Source organism: Drosophila yakuba, chromosome 3L (assembly GCF_016746365.2).
Source record: "Drosophila yakuba strain Tai18E2 chromosome 3L, Prin_Dyak_Tai18E2_2.1, whole genome shotgun sequence".
Lineage (NCBI taxonomy): Eukaryota > Metazoa > Arthropoda > Insecta > Diptera > Drosophilidae > Drosophila > Drosophila yakuba.
In genome coordinates, this window is record NC_052529.2 from 18,670,461 (window position 1) to 18,691,176 (window position 20,716).

Here is a 20,716-nt window from a genome sequence, read left to right on the forward strand (position 1 = left end):
TTAAAAATCTTGTTTACTATATAAACAATGAGATTCAGACCTGCAGCAATCATTTCTAATCGGCTGACAATGAATTTCCTTTTAGTTTTCGCTTGTTTAACTCTGAACGTGGCCCTTGCAAACTCCCAATTACTTTGCCGCGCGCGAATAAGTGAGTCAAATACATTTCTAGTCATTTTGAGATCTGGAAAACCTTTTTCAGGCAATCCGACATGTTTTGGACCCAGAAACATTGGAACCCCGCTTGGATTTGCATGTGCCCTGAGGTTTATGCCCCTAGTGTGGTACTTTAACGGGGAATCCAGGAGATGCGAACCGATGCCGTACCTCGGATGCGGCGGAAACAACAATAGATTCTGCTCCCTTCAAGACTGCCGAATTAACTGTTTACAATTTAAGCGTTGAAATGAAGCTAAGCCATTTTGAGACGAACTTATACATAGGTGCATCTCTGACACATTCTACAATTCATTCATCGTGAAAAACTTGGTGAATAGAATTATTTCTACCAAACCGCTTTTGTAAATCCTGCTTAAAGGCAGATTTCCAAGGCCGCCGACTTGTATCACTCAAGTGTTTCCAAAACTAGCACACTTATGTGCTTTGTTCCACCCACACATCCATATCCTCAGTTAAAAATAGCGATCAATAGCAGTAAACTAATGAAATTTAGCACAGTTTTAAAGGCGAAAATCTAGGACAAGCTCAAATAAAGGTATTGTCTTTATAGAAATTTACATCGAAGTCGTTTTTGTGTATTTTCCTATAAATATTTTCCTATAAATCGAACGGTGGAGCAGTTGTATCGAACGCCCACACGTGAGGTAATCAAAATGAAGTCCCTATTCCTGATCATCGCTGGCCTAACTCTGTATGTGGCCTATATAAATGCCCAGATTTGCCAAGGTCGTCCAGGTAACAAAACAATGCGATGTCCGAGATCCCCTTAACCACGACAACAAATTAAGTCTTTCAGTTGTGCACTGGCGGCAAGGATGAGGGAAATCGCAATGGACGACTTTGCGGCTTGACTGCCCAGAATGGTATGTGGTTCTATAATAGCCGGAACAGGAAGTGCGAGAAGATGAACTATCGCGGCTGTGGCGGCAACGGCAATCGCTACTGCAAAGTGGAAGATTGCAATCGGTGCAGGCGCTGAGCTCATCAACTCCTTGAAGTTATTACTCTGAGCTTTGCCAATCAAATGATCGAATAAAAGCAGAAATTATATGTTCAAAAACCAGACGTTTTTATAAAACCAACGACGATGAAAAATCAAGATTTAATTCTTACTAAATTTAAGAAAGCTTATAGATTATGCAATTGCAAGTTTTTCGATTTACGTAATCACCTTAAGTAGGGGAATTGTTTTCCCCACATGTATTAAACATTTTTCAACAATATCTACCTTTCCTTTGGAACGAATCATTTCAAATGAAAATCTGGTAGATTGTATGTTTTTGTAATACCTTTACCTATGAAACAAATCATTAGGTCTGCTATATACATTGAAGTTTATAGTAAATAATCAAACATTTATTGGGCAGGCCGAGATATACCTATGTGGAAGTCCAAAATCAATCTTGGAAAGTAGGCTCTAGTTTGTTTTATCGGACTAAGTGTATTGTAGAATGTTTCTTCCCCAAAACAATCTTTATTTGAAATGCTCTCTCGGGTCAAATGACATCAAAGTTGAGTATGCGAAATCGCTCATTGCGGTGCTCAAATGGCGGTTAAAGGCGTTGCGGGGGCGAAAATGGTTGATTCAATTGTCGCCGGGAACGAGATGTGTGGAAGTGCACAGATATGTATCAAGTATCTCTCGCCTCAATTCGGCTCTGGATGCCGAGCAAACAAGACGCCAAATCTATTCACAGTGCACGTAATTTCTAATTGAGTGTCAAGTTTAAAGATGATACAAAAACATATTCTCTTGGTGCCTTTGCTGCAGTCAATTCTTTTGATGGGCTCCCTTGAAGGTGAGTATTACGTACAACAAAAATTAAGTAAAGTTGGTTATCTTAGCTCTTTTACATAAGCTTTTTTAAAACTACGCCTTTTAGCTTTGGCTTCATTCTCAACTTTTTATGTGTACAAAACTCAGACGTGGTGAGCCAAACTTTTATAGATACAAAGACGGAGCCCCGTTGAGTTAAAAAGTTTCAGGTACTGGAGGTGCCACAGAGGTCCCTATTTAATCCTAGATTTTACCCGTTGTATTTGCAGCGGGCTGTCCTGTTTACCTCACCATTTCGCTGACGGGCAAAACCCTGCAGGAAACCTTGCTCGAGATCAATTGGGGTCCCAACTGCTATGGACCACCGCAGTGGGTGGGTATCTACAGCCAGGATCCGACCATCTCCAACTTTCAGCCCGATCTGCGTATCAATGGCATTTTCAATAGGACCGGCAAGATGCTGACCTCCATCAAGCTGGGCAAGCTGCGTTTTCCTGGCGGCTGGAATAAACAGGACAGTGGAGATCAGCCGGCCACCCAATATCCCACGGGAAAGTGCCTGCCACACTACGTGGCCAGCTACAATGGCACTGAGCTGCTCACCGTGGATTGCCTCAAGATACGGCCCAACTGGATGGCCCAGACCAAGCACGTCAGTCGGCTGCCGCTGAAGGACATCTTCCTGCCCGGCACACATGCCTCGGGTGCCGTCCTGGGCAGCTCCAGTAAGTCCGATTCGATACTGGTCAGGGATTACCTGGTGGCCCAGCAACTCGATGTTTGGTCGCAGCTGGTCTTTGGCATTCGTTATCTCGATTTAAGCATAGGGTGAGTATTAAAACTAATTCGTATTTCATATAAAAATAAAATATAAAAATCCCTTTCCAAACTGTAAGATACAAGAACATGAATACGGATAAGGATGCGGATAATTTCTGGATAGCCAACGAGAACATGCTGATCACACCACTGCTCGGAGTTCTGCGTGATGTTCGTCAGTTTGTTAAAAGATCTGGCGAAATGGTAGTCCTTGATTTTAGCAGTTTTCCCATTGGCTTCTACAAACACCCGGAGATCTACAGTTCGCTATTCCGCCTGCTTCGCCAGGAGCTAGGGGATGAGGCCTATCGGCGGAATGTGAGCAAGGACGAAAACTGCGCGAATCGAAATTTAAGCGAAGTACTGCTGCAAAAGAGGCATCTGGTGATATTATTTCCCACGCAGGAACTGCCCTATCCGGAGAAAGGTATGTTGGCATTTTAAAATCTTCATTAAATTATAGAAGTTCTTAAAACGATCTTTCCGATACTTCTTCTTGCAAGGTTGAAAGCATGCATTTTTTATAAACCATGTTTCCCAAAACATATTTCTAAAAACATATATAAAACACCTTTCCAGAATCGAACATGCTTTGCCCGCCGTGGCAGCGTTTCAGCACCAGCTTCATGAATATTTCTCAAACCCTGGACTATATGCGTCTGCTGTTCAGCAGGAAGCCGGATTCTCCAGTTCGGAATGTTGGCTGGATATTCACGGCGGTGAGGAGCATGGAGCAGACACTGAACGCCCACCAGCTGCAGACCTCCAAGGAGCGGGCAACGGTGCTCAATCCCAAGATAAACAAGTGGCTAAAAGGACCTTGGGGCAATAATGCCAATGTGGTGGCCATGGACTACTTCAGCAATACGAATATCGTGGATCTGGCCATACAAGTCAATGCGCACAAGGCCTTTATCATGGCCAACAACGATTATATACATTTGGAAATTTTTAACTTGTACTAAAAATTGTAATAATATAGAGCCCTCTTTCAATGATAGATATCTAAAAGAGAAAAACACAACTTAACAATTATTATAGTATTAGTGAAAACTAAAAGTAAATTTGCTCAGTGTACCCTAAGAGCATGTTTAAAAAAGGTTGGCAGCCCTTGTAGTTCATAAACCAATTTGACAGGAGCTTTTAGCCAGCACATGAACCACTTAGAAGACAACCAAGCTAAGAACCTAACCCAATAAGTACCAACAAGTTAAGAACCAAACCCAATCCAACAAGTTCCACCAAATCATCGATTAAAGTTGAAATCAGTATGGAAGCTTCAAAAGTACGTTATTTTGAAATTGAGACGTAGGAAATTAAACATTTCAGACATATTTATATGCACACATTCCATTTATGAAATCACATTAGAATTTAACGAATATCAGGATTTTGTATTTCTGAACTTAGTTCACAAACCAAGTTAGCCCAGTTAATTTATAATTGTTATTTCTAAAGCTCTTGAATAAACTTTTTAGTTAAGATTAGTTGTGGTGTAATTGTTGGTTTCCCACACAAATCAAGGCAATTTCCATAGGAACTTTCGTCTGTTAATTGAAAGCCTCACGCAATCTAAGGTCACCGCCTGACTTTGCGATCGCCAGCAGTTGAAACTAGATCAGCAATTTGCATAATAGATCGGCAATAGTCGAATGCCATTCCAGTTATGATCTTTGATATTTGCAGTCTACTAGCAAATAGCAAGTAACATAGCAAATACACGTACCTTTCGCAGTTCTTAGAACTTATGACTCAGGCAAATGTTTCATTCATCAAGGCGTTTCGTAATGAAATATGTATCGCAAGAGCCTGCTATCTAACACGTGTGCAATCGCATCGGAATATGTCACATCCATATGCATATGGGGTGATGCAACCGAAAAGTCGCACCTACCCGCTCGCAGGGTATGCAGCATTCTCACCTTGGCTAATGCGAAACCGGATCTATACTAATTGAAGTGCACTGCGAGTTTATCTGATGATGTGGAAAACGCTTCAATCCGAATCTGAGCTCCAAAAACAAATCACCATGTCATAAACCTGAAATTTCAGCATTCGTACGGCTTGACAAACGCAACAAAGAGCACGGATTGGTCACTGCACTCCCCACTGCAGTTGTAATTGCAGTTGAATGCACTTTGTTTAGGCGTGGGTGAGTGAGTAATGGCAAAACCTTATAAACCTTTTAATACCAATGACTGATAAGGGCTCCTTACTCTATAGTAACGACCCAGCCACGCTTTGTATACGTTAATCTGTGGAATATACTTATCGCATACCTGCAACGACTGCAGGCGATATGGTTTCTGCACAAAGAAATAAATATTTTGATGTATTAAACAACCAGTCTACTCTTTACCACTTTATCTAATCAATTTTTGTTGATATAAAACTGATTGCATTCAAGAAAGCCAAAGTGCCTTTTCATTGACTGAATGATTCCCAAGCGACGTGGCGGAGCCATTAAAGACTATGTAATCCACACGACAAAACGACAATGAGATTTCGGTAATATATTAGTTTTATTATAAATAACGCATAGAAGTGCTGTACTAAACTAATATTACAATGTAGGCTTACAATAACTACCAGGCTTTGTGATCTTGTCAAGTGCAACGGCCAGCTGCCGGGCATCCCAACAACTGGCCGTTGCGATCGCCTGCTGAACCACGATTTTTTCCTACGCTTATGATTAACACATTTCGAAATGGATTTCCTCTTGTTTATTGTGAAGTCGAGGACTTGGGTGCGCATTAGGGCTCTTAAGAAAAATATACGCGCATCACATCGGTGAAGGGTTTTCGGCACAGCGGGCACTTCGTCACAGAGGAGGCGCACTTGGCGCAGGCCACCACATGACCGCAGGGCAGGAATGCCGTATTGTACTCGGCGCCGTAGCAGATCTTGCACAGCTTCTCCTCGGGTATAGAGGTGGAACCGCTGCTGCTGCTGGACGGGGAAGCCACCGCTGTCGCCTCGATGATCTTGTCGAAGATGCGTGTGGCTGCCGTGGGAGCAACGGACGGGGCAACATCCCCCGAACCGGCCTCCTCCGATGGCGGTGATGTCTGCTCCTCTTCTGAAGCTTGCCTGCTGCTGGCCACGTCCCCTCCAATCGAAGAGCTCTCCTCCTTCTCCTCGGCCGGCTCTGGTTTGGCGGCCACCGTATCGATATAGAGTTGACCCTTCATCAGCTTGACGAATCGGCACTGACTTAGCCACAGGGCATGCTGTTCCCAGGGCTCGTCGTTGTCGTCCCAGTCCTTGAGACCACCGCCGCAACTGAAGCAGCGGACGCGATCTCCAACGCCCGTGTAGAAGAAACCCGCCTCGGCCAGCTGGTGAGGCTTCTGTTTTAGGTTCCTCGGCCACGCCTCGAAGGTGCGCAGGCGTGCCGACTCGACGGCGTACTCGGGATACTCGGGAAAATAATTGCCGCTGGCGGCTGGCGCACGACATGTCTCCGGCTGGACATCGCCATTGGCCTGTGTGGCCGTCGACGCATGGGTGGCGACCATTGCCCTCGGCTGCGGGGATGCGATTCCAGCGACACTGGCTGCCGCATTTGCAGTATTCACGCCTATCGACTGAATTAGCTGTGACATCGGTATGCGGCCTTCCGCGTAGGCATGCTCCCTCAGCTCCACCGCCGTCGTCGAGTCGTTGGCGCCGCAGATATCGAAGCTTATTGGCGGCAGGATGCGATCCAATGCCTCGCCATTGATCGGCACATTGTTGGTGGTGCGTCGGCGCAGCAGTGGGCAATTGGGCGACCATCGCTGATGCTCCGGCACGGGCTGATCCTCCTGCTCCCAGCAACCGATTTCTACGCCGCAGAAAAAGCATTTCACTTTGTCGCCGGCGTGTGTGAAGAACATGCCCGTCTGGGCCAGTTGGTGTTTATCCAGCCAATCCAGCGGCCAGTCGGTGAAGGTCTTTAGGCGCGCCTCCTCGCGGTTTAGATCGTTCATTATGTTATTGAATTTATTGTTTTTGAATAGCTGGGTTGCGTTCGTGTTGTTATCCACCTGATCGATTACTAGCCCAAAATTGCTGGGTCCATAAGACTGTGGAAGGTCGGCTACCACATATGCCATTTTGTGTTCTGGTAATTGTTCTCTCTTTTGGATAGCTGATTCTTAATTTCTTCTCCGGCTGCTTGCCTCTGAGCTCGAAACTGAAATGAAGAACAAAGGAAAGCATACGTTAATATAGGTGATAGGAGTTATCAGCATGATAAGATTATGTACACCTGACTTCCCAATCCCACTCGAAGCTCCTGCTCTTGGAAGGCTCTACTCGCTTCGAGAAACCGACATTGTACGCGTTCTGCCAGCAACTGGCAGTCACAGAATATCGCAAGATTACTTTATACGACTTGAAATTCGCTATATCAAACAATTGTAATTGTAGATAATGTCAACATCAGATAGCGCCAATGGGAAGCTTAAGCCATCTCAAAATTGTTGTACTATTATGAAACCTATAAATTTGGATGTGAATAACATATATTTTTTGCGACAACAAAACTTGTTTTGACGTATTTTCTTATCACAACTCAATTAGGGCAGGACAGTGTCGCTATCTTTTTAAATTACAATTTCCATTGAAACCCATTAATTTGGGTGCATACTCTGCCAAGCAAAAATTCTACACACATTTTAAGTGCAGCTTTAATTAAATGATAACGTTGCTTTTAAAATGAAATCGATCAATCACTGTTTGGTTTTATGATTACCTTTCTTTTGAAAAGTATAAATGTTTTCTCGGACAAAGCTTCCAGACACTTCGTCGCACTTCTACGTTTTTCAGAGTGTGTATGTACAATGCAGGGAAAAACTGAAACGCAGTTCAAGAAACTGGAGATGCAGCATCAACGAACTTTAAGAGCCCTTAGATGATGGAAAACACAGCGGTTGTCCCGCTCGCACCCGAGCCAAGGGTGGTTTTTCCTTTCGGGAAAAACTCCCGAGCTGCGACTGAAAAAGTATTCGTAGTGCCATAGAGTACGCAATGTTACAACCGCTCGTTTTCGCAGTGCGCCGAATCGCAGCGTATTCTAATCTCAAAACAGCACCACCGAAAGGAGTGCTGTGGGGTGCTAAGTGGGTGGTGTTTTATCATAGGCGAATGGGTGGCGCCAGAAAAAAAAAACCCTCGATAACGATACTCGTCTGACTCACCGAGCGAATAATTTCCAAGTTAATAACAAACAACTTGTAGTTACAAAAAGCGGCAACAAATAAATCACTGCTAATCGTTGGGTAGGCAGCCCACGCGGCAGTTTTCTATTGCTCGTCAGTTGTTGTGTTGGCAATTATAGTAATGACAGGAAAAGCATATATGTACATGCGTTTAAGAAACTGCTTTTTATAAATTGTTTCTATTAAAAAGATCAGTTTGAATTTAAACAACTGTTCGTTGTACTGTATCGGATTTTGTCAATATTTTAAATAATCGACCAAAAATTTTAGCTACAATAATCATTTATAAGTGCAAATTATAAGGTCTCATTAAAGTTCATGTTCATGTTTTCATGTTTCATGTTACTTTAATAAGCTTGAAAAGACCAAAGTAACATCATATCAATGGCCTCATGTCGCTGTCTATCGACTGCTGACTGGGAACCTAAACTGTATCGGCGGTGGTCTCCTCGAAGGAGATTGTACAGCCGTTTTTCGACATTTACTCGCCTGGGCCACCAGCAAACAAACAAAAAAAAAGAGCTCAGCACGACCGCTGAGTTGGGCTCCGAGTGTTCAAAGTCCAAATTTCAACCACAAACCAGCCAAACTCGCCAAACAATTGCAACGGATCGGGCGGTGGAGGCACTGGGGGCCAGAGGGCCATCGGCGGGTAAGCTGGCAGTGCCATGCACTGTGGAGCACTCCGAGCTAGCCGACTGTGAGAAAGTTTTAATGGAATGCAGTCAAACCACTCTGGCGACGGCGCACTCGGCGACTCCGTCTATGGCTCCAGCTCCAGCTCCACCGCCATGGAGCCCGACTTGCAGCATAAAGCGCAGCATATAATGCATATTGGTGGCCTGGCGGTGCAAGCGAGACGGCCATGTGGTGCGAAGACGAAACCATCAATGGGAAAAACAACTAACCACAGGGAAAACAGAGTGCAGCGCAGCGCAAAAGCAAGAAGAAAAAAAACTAAAAAAAACAGTACACATACAGTGCAGCAAAAACAAAAGCAATTGTAATTTACAAATGCTGACTTCTAGAGCTAGGGATATACATATGTACATATTGAGGATGCTCCTAGATCGGGGGATGCTACAGATGGGGGTCTGTTTCTGTGCAGAGATTGCGCATTGTTTTTGAAGTGGAGCAGCCAGCAGCACACAGAAAGCTTGAGATGCTGTCTGCCATTGTAATTGCAATTTGGCTACTCTTATAGGCGGCATTGCATCTTTGCAATGCCTTGGATGCTCTAGCTTCAAAAACTAATATCGTTCAAATGTGTAAAGATAATTCCGTAAGATTTGGGGTAAGATTTTAGTGATATCATAGTGCACGAATTGACAATGTTTCATATCAATCTAAAGGGAAAGACTTTTAGCAAGAGTATTCGGATCTTCGGTCTTTAGTGCTGCCCCCCATTATTGTTTGTTTTCCTTCTCTAGCCAGTACAAAGTGCAATTACAGCTGCCTCTGTCGACGTCTGTTATTTGTTATTGTGGAATGCCAAGCCCATTAACAATTGTAATGCAAACCGACTATTGGAATTTCACCGGGGCTATCAGGAAATTCCGCAAAAAGTTCAAGAGCCAGACAATTGCATTTACTCAATTATACAGGGTACTTTATACACTTACCAGTTTCGATCAAAATACAAAAAACTTGCTGAACTTTAAAAATGGAATTTTATTTTACAAAATTATTGTGCGGATGATAGGAACTACACTATTTATATCGAGCGATGGATAAACCGTGAGCAGCGCCTTCACCCAACACCAACCGAAGACCGACTGAAGAGACAAGGCCTCCTGGGCGGCGCATGAATGGCATGGGAGCTCGATCCCAGAGACCAGAAGAAAATACCACTTCGCAGCAAAGAAAATCATAATCAAAGGCCAACGCAAAAGGCTAGGCCCAGGAGGCAAGGCAAGGCAAGGCAACAAACAGAAAACTCAAGTAAAACAAAAAAAAGACAGAAGAACAAACGAACACGAAAGACAAGAGCAAAACCAAAACCAAAACCAAACCAACGAACCTCCAATGGAATGCAGTCGGGCAACTTTTCTACAAAACTCCGCCACAGAAAATCAAACTGGAGTTGGAGTTCGGAGTTGGGTTGGAGTGGAGTGGAGTGGCATAGTGGTTGGAGCTGCCTTTCGAGTTTTCTGATTGGAATAAGCCCAGCCGATCCAAGCCAAGCCAAACCAAGCCAGCCCAGGCCAGGCCAGTTCATTCCGTTCCCAGTGGGCAAGTAAAGCTGGGCCCAAGTGATTGGAGTTCTGCTGTTGCTATTGTTGTAGTAAGTGAAGGTAACCGCAGAGTTCCAAAGCCGTGGAGAAGGTCTGCGTTCTGTAACTACAACTACAGGCGAGCGCAAAATAATAGGATCGCTCTGATCTTAGCACCAACTAGAAATCTATGCAAGGTATATATTCGCTATAACAGTTATTCCATTAGTTTTAAATTCTAGCCACATTCCTGGGATTTTGGTATCAGAATGAAGTACTTATGAAGTAGTACCTATTTTGTTATCAAGGAAGTTAAAAAACTTGTTGCTGTCCCTAACACGCGTTATACTTTTTAATTTAGATTTGATATAGAAAAAGATTAAAGCAATTTTTTTAAATAAAATTCACACGAATCCGAGAATGCGTAATAGAAAGAACAAATTCCTTGGAGGGTCCATCTAACCAAGTAAATATCCGTGGTTAATACAATTCTCTACAAACTCATTGATTCTAAAGTATTGACCCCAGCTGTTTTCACTATACCTTGGGAGCCCCGGAGACATGAGCTCGACTGTGGGAAACTCTTTTAAACACTTTACCATTCTTTTCGTTCTTGCTGTTGTTGTTGCCACCGACAGAAAAAAAAACCGAGATTGGAATGCGGTGATACCAGATACGGCAGGGGCAACAGCAACAACACAGAGCTAGGGTTAAAAGAGGTGCAGCGGAGGGCGAGGAGGAAGATACCCCCCTACCACCGCTGCTGCAGCAGCATGAGTCGTCGTCGTGCTCAGAACTCAAGAAGAGGAAGAAGATGATGCTGAAGAATCCGAAGTGGAAGAATCCGTGGAGGAGGATGATGAAGAGGGGCGAACAGCTCACAGAAGGAGGATGCAGAAAAATAAATAAATGCAACACACAAGGAACATTCTTGCATGAATGTGTGTGTGTACGTGTGTGTGCGTGAGCGTGCGTGCTGTGGCCTTCCAAGAAATGCAGCTACAAAACGACCGCCGACGTCGATAATACGAGAAGAAAACGGAGATGAAACAACAACAAGAAGAAGAATAACAACAACAACAAGTACAACAACAGCGACAGCGATTCTGGGATGCTGGCCAACAAAGGGCAATATTGTAATCATAATAAATGCGCCCCGATCCGAGCTGCTAAAGAATGCATCAAGATTGTCTCGAAGCCATATAGCCCTCTCGCTCCACCAATGCCTTTCTTCTCCCTCTTCCCTATTGAACATTGATCGATTGTCCAAATAACTAACGGCGGCTTGGTTCAAAGTGCCCGAGCCGCCGACGCCGCCAGCGTTTTTCCTCGGAAAACCAAGGGAAAACTGTTCTCAAACCCGAAGAGTCAAGTCGTGTGCGAGTGAGATGGCGAAACATTTATCATCACAGCAGCATCTCTATGGGACTTGGAATGTGGGTACGATCTCATGGAAAAGTGAGATGAAGATCAGGGGAAATGAGGAGTTGGCGGCGGGAGGGATGCGGGGACCCCTCGTTAGTGGAAATAATGGCTGAAAGGTCGTTTTTCACGCGGTCCAGGCTCAAAGGTCGTGGAGGCGACGAGATGATTCAGCTTGGCGAGCATCGAGAATTCCGGGAATTCCGAATTGTAATTTTCCTCATCTTATGCCTGGTCTTGTTCGGGATTCTCTTTCAAGGGCCGCTGTGGACTGGTCCATTTCCATTCATGTGCTGATTGCCGTCGCGTCTGCTGGCGATAACAAATGGAACTCAGACAAGAAAACAATAGATTCTATTCTGCTTTTCGGGAAAATTCTACTCCCACCATTTACGTGAGAACTGTTTGTTGTGTCTTAAGCACCTTATCTATCGTTTTATTAACGAATTGTCTCGACTCCTCCCGAAATCCGATTCGTGGGAGTGGGATTTGGATTGGGATTGGAAAATGTGGGCGCAGAGACCACCATCGATGGTGTGTGGGTGCGGCGATAATGGAAATTGAAGAAGTGGTGGCCCTGCAACGTTGCCAGCGAGAAAACAGGCCACGACTTGGAATCCCTATAAGGAAACGCCAGTTTGAGCAGGCGTTTTTATAGTTCCTTCGTTCGGTTAAATTAACTTTATCCCTAAAAGTATTCATAAATTTGTTTAATATCGAAACAGAAAGACGCCGTTTGGGGTGTTCCAATGTCTTACATTAAAGTACTCATTCGGTTTTAAAATGGTATGGTATATTGAATGGCATAACGGTTTCAGTACGATTTGCTATGGTAAGGTCGGCTACCGATAAGGGAACTTGGGCTGTGTATAGAAGTCGGACTGTATTGAGCTGTAAACCTAAGCTCGGACTCAGCTCAAATTGAGAAACTGAGAGACTGGCGAGACTTTCTCTTTGTTCCGCGAAAAATGAACGCAAAAGTTCAAAGCAATGAAGCATAAAAAGCGGCACAGTGCGCAAAATATGAAAATAAAATAAAAACTGCACTCGGCGCAAAAAAGACATAGTGAAAAGTGGCAACAGCTCAACGGTTTTCAGAGCTCGTCTCTGTGGCAATGGTAATGGGTATGGTTTTTCGACTCTTTTTCTCTCCATTTCTGCAGAGTGGAAAACACGCATGAGTGCACCACTTCCGCTGGCAGCGGATGTGCCAGACAAAGAAGCTAATGCTCCACAGTCCGGAATTGGTGGTACTGGCGATGACGATGGCGATAGTGGTGGTGGTGGTGGTGGGTTGGGCCGGATTATGCCACTGAGTGTGTGCGTAAAAGAGGAAGTGCCTTACACACAGTGTAATCGTATATCGTATGGAGTAAAGTATGTGTATATACCTAGTAAACTGACGCGTCATCTGTTTATTCAGATGCACTCAAAGAAATTAAGTTACTATATACATTGCCTTAGGAAATTCTATTTTAAACTATTAGGTAATCCTTGTTTAAGCAAATTAAATACTAAATAAATTAAATATAAACGCTATTCAAAGGTATAATAGGGAACTGGAAGGTTTTTTACTTTGAACCATATCCACTATGATCTACCAATGATTTCCGTGTCGAATACAATTAAATATAATTAGAACATGATGGAGTTCTCATCTGATTGAAGAATGACACATAAAGTGACCTTCGAATCTGCTCAAAATTGGGTAGACTTGAATATTTTGCTTGCTATAGTCATCGCTTAATTTTAAGCGTAGACGAATACTGTGTATTGCGTAGTCCGAATTTTGGATGAATATATGTACATATGAAATTCATGGCATTGTATGGTACAATAACCGCCCCTTATTCTTCTCCATCCACATTATGCCCAATTGAGAATGTTGTTTTTAAAACAGCAGTGTCGATCGAGGGGGAAGTACGGGGTGTGGAATTTTGGATGAAATCACTCGATGCGAAAACAGGGTTACCATATGGCGGAAAGTTTCGTGTTTCCACAGCCAGAAAAGCCGTGCAAACAAGCGTGTGTCATTTTGAATTGATGTTTACGAAACCCGAAAAAATTCACCGAATTCGCTGGGTAAACAAAAATTTGTAATTTTGTAAATAATTTAAAGTGAATAAGAGTGCGAGTATTTAGCAACTCTACGGCCGCCATGTTTTCACGAAACAATCTCTCGTCGCAGCGGTCGTAGGGTGTGAGCGAGATGGGGCGAACGAAACGGGAACACACAACAAACGGCTCACAGCCGACGAAAAATAAATGAACGTTTCGATTAAAAAGAAATTTTAATTTAAAACCTTTACTGATAACTAATATTTATATACTGCAGCAACCATATGTGTACTTTGTATTTATAACAAATGGGAACATAAATAGCTCATTCAGTAAAATCACATGCGACAACTTTGTCGTCTGGACACTCGTATGCTTGTGTGCGCCTGTGTGTTTTTTTCCTGAGATAGTGTGTGTGTGTGCGCGAGTGAACATAAAAGCAAAGCAAACAAAATATATTTTAGCTTTTGCCTTTGCCTTCTGATGTCACGTTTTCATTAAATTTTGGGGTTATTTTTTCGCTTGGGGTACACAAAATACTATGCACTACACGCTATGGAACTGGGGCTCACCTTGACGGCTTTTCTCTTTTTCTTGAAAAACTCAAGTTTCCACTGGAAAATTTCCTCAACGTTGAGATTCGACGATATGGTAATCGGGTAAATAATGCGCTTTCACAGTCACTATTGATTTTCCGTGAACAAAACGAACGGAAAAACACAATAATGTTACACTTAGACAAGCACACGTTCTCTGTTATCTTCTACGCTCTGTATTTGCATTTATTGTTGCTGCTGTGTCGCCAACAATTACAAAGCCAACTATCACAATTGAGTCCGGGTAAATACTTTTTTTTGTACTTTATTCTAGCTTTAAATGCATAAATTTAAGTCGAGACAGCGTTCAAAACAACTGATCCATTGCGTCTTTACGAGTCGAGTTGCGATTCCGAACTGAAACGAACCAGCGAGACGAGCGCTGCCGAAGTTACCACTGACAGCGTGTGAGAGAGACACACAACGCTGCAGTAGCAGGGTAAGTGAGCGAAAGGGAGAATTTTTAATGCAGTTCGGCCTTTCTCAGCTGTAATTTTGGAAAAAACGTCGCAAAGCAGAAACTTTATTTAGTCTGCGAAGGCAGGACCAATTAACGTTATTTTAAACCAAACAGTTAGGCTATTATTGTGCGCAAGTTTAACAAGTGAAATGGGCAAATGCAAGTGCATGGTGTTGTTGTACTACGACTAGTATTAGTACGTAAACCGTAATAGACGTACTACTATTGGCTATGTGGCCATCCCTTTCCCACTTGCAGATGCAGCAGACAGGATCATTGATTTTTATGCTCCTGGCAGAGAGAGCGAAGAGCATGCGCCGGGCGATGGAAGTGGCGCGTGTCAATGCACCGCATTTCTACCGCTCTCTCTCATCCCACAAACGGTTCCTTCCAGACGCCGCGAGAAAGAGAGAGGGAGCGCGAGAGCAGACAGCAGCTGCAGTTTTTGTGTATGCACCTCATTCCCACTCCGCCCTCACCTTCCCCTTCTCTCATTTGCGCCTTACCTGCTTCTCATTCGGCTGAAGAGAAGCAGCTCGAAATATCCTGAAGTCGGTTATCACAAAAGGTAGATAAGAATCTTTTGGTCTAACATTTTCTGTCGTCCGACACAGATGATTTTTATACATTTTAGTAATGCTCTGAATTTATTAACTTATTAAGGAACAATATGTAACTTTTACAATTAATATTGGTTTAACTATATATTTTCAGGTAATCCCAAGTTGATTGTCTTCACAGACTAAATATCTATAGAAAGTGTCAATCTTATCGTTCATTTTATGATAAGCTTTGTAAGATCTTTAGGATTGATAGCCCCTATAAAAAGGTTAGTAATGTAACCGACTCAATACCAATAACTAAAGAACAACAGAACTAAAGCACCTTTTTAATTGTGTTTTTGTGTTATTAAGTATCTTTATAATCGTTTGAAGTCAGCTATTTGCTTCGGTTTTAGGTTACAGAAAATGGGTTTCCGGGGCTTGGCTCTAATATCTATATTGCACGAAGTACAAATACTGAGTAATTGTTACAGGTTATATGGTCTATGGCTGGAATTTCTATGATACATGTTAGGGATCACAAAATGGAAATGGAAGATTCCACTAAGTATTGTTAAACTATTTGTTTAATATATTTACTTAATGTAATGTACTTATGTTAGTTTCGCTACCTAATTAAAATAAAAAATAAATTTATTAATTTGACGCTGTTATCTAAAAGTCGATTGAAAGTGAAGTAATTTCGCTCTATTCAAGATAGCATCAGCTAGCTTTGTATGTACATATGTATGTACATGAAAAGAAATGATTTGCAATGAACCATCAGTACTTGAAGTATTTTTAATCAAAGTCCTACAAGCTTTTCTAATTGAGCACCCATGACATGAAGTTTAAATGTCCATAAAAATAAATATTTACGTTGTAGTGGCAAGGGAAATGCCGACACGTTCGAGAACTGAAATACAAAAGATTGCCAAGTTTGAATCATTTACGGAAAGTACGCGGCAACAGTGCGCGACATGTGCATATGGCGTCCGCCCGCAAACGGGTTGAACTTTTCAAATTTTATAAATACACGCTGCTAAATTTACCACGAAGATGTCGCGACGCATTTGAGAAATTTGCCTATAAATGCGGAGTCTAGACGACTTTGACATGTTGCAAGGCGACACTATTGCAGGCGGTCTTTTGGTGGAAATTAAGCGAAAATGTGGCGGCTATATGAGCATTCTATTTGCGGACGGAGCCTGCGGCACTTGTGTTTTATTTTTCACTCGGTTTCAAAAGATCACTCCGCTGACCACACAGAGTTTGGCTCTCGAGTCGCCGGACAAGTTTGAGCTGCAAAATCCCTGGCTCAGAGCTAAACGGCCTTGCAAGGCCTTTTAAAGTTGTTGCACTCGCTTGCTGTTCTTGTTGTTTTTGCTGCTGCTCACTGTGATTGTGATTTCGATGGCTCACCCATACAGTTTATTTTATCCACAGTGTAAATAGCCTACAGCGGCTTATCTTACTGCCCTCACAGCTGTGTTGCAAACTACTTGAGTCACTTTGTTGCTTTAATAATAAAACTAACAACTTTGCGTTTGTGACTCAATTTGAGTATTCGTAACAGAAAACTTTGTGGTATCTAAGCTTGCTTAACTTGTTTGAATATATATTTAGACTTTAAAATAAGTATTAACGAGCTGTCCAGAAGTATGACATAGTTGCAGGTCATTCCCAGATTCCTCCTGTTGAGGTTTAAAACTATATTCTATAGCGCACTTTTAGGTGTTTTAGTTATAGAGTATAGATAACCAAGTAATAAAAATATATATATATTTTTTTTTATTAAAAGCAAGTTGTAGTTGCTGACGTTCCACTGTATTATTCGTAATGGCTCTTGCTAGCTTCGTCTGTGCTTTTTAATTGACAGCCAAATGCAGCCAGCGGGCTGAAAACCTGTTTGCCATTTTTGCATTCTCTTCACTTGCGAGGCGATTGGCAAAAGGTGTCATACCGTCATACCGCCGAGTTGGGCACGATTCGATTAGATTGCCCATTACCTATTACGTATAACATGTGCTGCCTGTCGGTCGGTCCCTTTTCTAGCCACCATATAATTACCCGCTCCAATCAGGGCCCAAAAAAAAAGAAAGAAAGAAACTGGATCGACAATTGCGGACGTGTGCCGGCAGCTGCAGCAACTACGAGTATAAAAGTATAAACCGATCAGAGGACCGCCGAAAGCGGAGCCAGCACATCTGCTCCTGGGGCAGGGGTCCTCATCCTTATTGTGCCCGCTTCCAGTGAAAGGATCGCGCGGCACATGACGTCGCCAGCTGCCGTCGATCCTTTGTCAGGAGCCTTTGGGTATGTGGATGTGTGGATGCGTGGAACAATCCAATAATGAACCCACCGATCTAAGGTGTCCTGCGGATCTGTTGCTGTCAAATGAATGAGCCTCAAAAGAGATATGTTCTACGATATCGATGTAACACATACGTATGTGCATATCCATATGTATGTATGTATCAATGGCAATTCATTTTAATCTAATGATTTCGTAACTGAATTTATGGATAACCTACGAGGTCATGATGGCAATAGATAAACACGTTTCTTCGATTGGAGAAATTATAAATATAAATGTATTCAATTTTAAATAGTAGTAGTAATACTTTAGAAATAATTTAAGAGATAAGAAAGTAGTGTTTTCTAGTCATTGTGGCTTATGTATACATTGTGTATGGTGGTTTACTAGCTTTCAGAAAGCTGAAAGCCATTACTTCCAGTAATTGGAAAACATGAATATGCCTAGTACTTTTTGATAACTCCAGGGGGAACCCAAGCAAACTTATCAGTAAATTCCATTAATGTGTGTTCGGAAATGCCATTGTTTTACATACAAAAAAGCAAAAAAGTTTAATTGGTAAAATTTGAAATATATGTATAAACACATTTCATACAAGCCTTGCAATTTGGAATTTGGTAGATTAGATCGAAGATCAAGATCAAGGAGGTTCGAGTATTGCTGTGAACAGCATTCTATTAAACTGGCTAGTGACTTCATACATTGCATGAATAAGAATCGCAGTCTTTCTGTTTAAGAGTCACCGTTACTAGGAATAGACTGGAAAATGATGTGCCAGTTGTTTCACAGGAACTTCTGGTTCCCTAAAGTCCAGTTCTTATCAATAGAACGAGGCGCCACAAGAAACGGAAGTAATTATAGTGTGAAGTTGTTGTTTGCCAAGTTAAGCACAATGACGCAAAGCAGAATGCAGCTAGGCAAGTGGAATTTCGTATTAGTGTAATGAGTGAGGTAAGCAGCTGATGCTATTGGCGAAATCGCATCAATTATCCAAACCTACGCAGCGCTGTAAATGTAAGTGACATTGAGCGGTAATTAAAAATAGGAAAATTCTAGCTAGTCGCGTTCTACGAGTGGGTGGGTTTCGCCGCTTGGGGTGGGGTTGGTTTCATCATGAATGAAATGCGAGGCGAATGAGCTCAGCATCGGCGGAGATAAAAGGTACACTGGCACAATCTAGAATGCAATGTTAGGTAATACCCAGGCGCGGCCATGTGCGTCACAGCTGTAGGTGCAGGTTTCGGGTTGGGTGGAAGCATCCAAGGGGTTACTTTCTATAGATAGTTTCGAAATCTTCTATTTAAGACACCTTCGAATCTCCTTCAAAGGTGGAAGGTAACAGTGAGGCCCCGAAAAACCCATAGAACGACGTAGATAAGACGGCCTGACCCTATCCCGACCTCCAGATTGTTTTCGAAATCACTGGAAAATGCCAAAGAGCGGCGAGAGAGCGAGAGTGAGAGGGGTAGAGAGAGAGAACGGTGGTGTCCGTGTGCACTTTCCAGGGGATGGCTGTGCGAGTAAGGACATGAATGAAAAAGGAGTGTAAGAGAGAGAGGGGGAGTCAGGCGGCGCCTATTTGTATGCAGCCTTTTTCAATTGTAGTAAAGTTAACCCTTTTTAAATCACATAAAAACCAAGTCAAACTACACGGCAACTGAAACATTTAAGGAAATGACTGGGTACTTTATCTATTCTACAAAAAATTAAATCTACTTGAGCTGGCTAGCCATACAAACAAACAAATATCCACTTACCAGAGACATTTTAAGCAGTGATAACGTATCAATTTATCATTTGCTTTTCCCTTATTTTTTGGCTCCGAAACGTTAAGTGTTTACGCTACGATAAGATTAAAAGAGCGTTTTGAAATAAGCTTGTTTTGCAATAAAAGTACTTCACTCGATGTGCACGCGACCGGTGGGTTTGAGTGTCTTGCAGCGACTACGCCAAAACTATGCGACTATATAGCCTACTTTCCTATAGGTATTTGTTTTGTCGGTTTTGCGTTCTCATTTGTTTTGTTTTGCTTGGCTTTCTGGAGAGGGAGAGGGTGCTGGCGCGGGAAAGAGAGAGAACTAGCGGGGCGGAACGGCCGAAATAGTTTTTTGCCGCCCAAGCGATGCGCAATTATTTTAGGGGGTGGGTTGTCCGCTCTCTTGTTCGCTATTTTCAGCTCTCTATCTTAAAAGCTGCGATGTGTTCTTTTAACTTTTTGTGGGAAATAATAACTATTTTGCGAAGCTTTTTATATTGCTGAATATTTAAAATTTCAAAAAATTAACAACTGTAAGGAAGTGCACGCTGCCCTGGTTTGAAATAAATGCTATATGGGGTCACACTTTTGAAGGTACTTGGCGATCTGCTATATCGATAGGCGGACGGCCGATGTCGATACGTTGTCGCAGTTGGTTCAAGTCTATGTTAGACCCTTAGCGAAGTTTTCATCCACTGTTTATCGAATAAAACTGCTTAGAAATCGGGATGGAAATGTTGAATTACAAGACATGTAAAATTAATGAGTTAAAGACGGAAAATACAGCAGAGGTCTGTAGAAGCTGCTACTGTAACAGCGCAAAAACAGAGTTCATTTCAATTCATCGGAATTAGCGGCTAACTGACATTTCTTCTTCTTGAGTTAATCTTAAGTTCCCAATAAAAGCCAAAAGCTGAGCGCAATTTGCTAATTTTGTTCCCCTCTCTTTTTTGTTGTTAACAAGATAAATTATTTCAGAATAATATAGGTTCTTGTTGTTTCGGTTGACCTTTTTAAAAAGCATATTTTTAACAACAGGTTAGAAATATATATTTTTTAAATTTAATCTCAACTTGTTCTTCGCCTGTCGTGTTCAGAAAAACCCAGAGCTTTTAAAAAATACCATCTTAAAAGATCATTGATCGAGATTTCAGTTGAAGAACCGCGAAATCTGTTCATAGTTTGGAATACAAAAGTAAAGCCGTTGTTATTGCTGATTTATTTTTTATAATTAGCATTTCAACAACCGCATTTCTTGGCTATAAAAGTAAATTGCTTCTGCTGTGTTCTTCTGTTCCAATGCTATTTCTATATTCAGGGTGTCAGTCTATTTAGTTATGTTGTCCGCTACAAAACTCTATCTATTTTAAGT

At 42.3% G+C, this 20,716-nt stretch overlaps 4 protein-coding genes and 1 long non-coding RNA gene across 8 annotated transcripts; 4 read left to right on the forward strand and 1 right to left on the reverse strand.

Annotated features, from left to right (window-relative positions):
* The first annotated feature begins 69 nt into the window (after positions 1–69).
* Positions 70–405, forward strand: LOC26536163 (male accessory gland serine protease inhibitor). The gene has a single exon (XM_015195225.2). The coding sequence runs from the start codon at positions 70–72 to the stop codon at positions 403–405; it is 336 nt and encodes a 111-aa protein (XP_015050711.1).
* A 400-nt stretch (positions 406–805) lies between these two features.
* On the forward strand, positions 806–1,234 carry LOC6534565 (tissue factor pathway inhibitor 2). Its single transcript, XM_002095205.4, has 2 exons — positions 806–915; positions 969–1,234. The coding sequence occupies exons 1-2, from the start codon at positions 834–836 to the stop codon at positions 1,157–1,159; spliced, it is 273 nt and encodes a 90-aa protein (XP_002095241.1). The 5' UTR covers positions 806–833; the 3' UTR covers positions 1,160–1,234.
* Positions 1,235–1,819: 585 nt separating this feature from the next.
* LOC6534564 lies at positions 1,820–3,800 on the forward strand. The gene is made up of 4 exons (XM_002095204.4): positions 1,820–1,979; positions 2,227–2,785; positions 2,854–3,203; positions 3,356–3,800. The coding sequence occupies exons 1-4, from the start codon at positions 1,913–1,915 to the stop codon at positions 3,739–3,741; spliced, it is 1,362 nt and encodes a 453-aa protein (XP_002095240.1). The 5' UTR covers positions 1,820–1,912; the 3' UTR covers positions 3,742–3,800.
* A 1,684-nt stretch (positions 3,801–5,484) lies between these two features.
* LOC6539549 (death-associated inhibitor of apoptosis 1) lies at positions 5,485–19,531 on the reverse strand. Of its 4 annotated transcripts, none has more exons than XM_039373665.2 (2): positions 19,346–19,531; positions 5,485–6,953 (listed from the first exon to the last, which is right to left on the reverse strand). In XM_039373665.2, the coding sequence occupies exon 2, from the start codon at positions 6,871–6,873 to the stop codon at positions 5,539–5,541; it is 1,335 nt and encodes a 444-aa protein (XP_039229599.1). In that variant the 5' UTR covers positions 6,874–6,953; positions 19,346–19,531; the 3' UTR covers positions 5,485–5,538. The 4 variants fall into 4 exon arrangements, with proteins under 4 accessions (XP_039229599.1, XP_015045106.2, XP_039229600.1 ...); XM_015189620.3 differs by lacking the exon at positions 19,346–19,531 and adding an exon at positions 14,246–14,619; XM_039373666.2 differs by lacking the exon at positions 19,346–19,531 and adding an exon at positions 7,515–7,655.
* On the forward strand, positions 14,739–15,613 carry LOC120321406. The gene is made up of 2 exons (XR_005561009.2): positions 14,739–15,297; positions 15,444–15,613. It is a non-coding gene; the product is annotated as an uncharacterized LOC120321406 (long non-coding RNA).
* Positions 19,532–20,716: the final 1,185 nt, after the last annotated feature.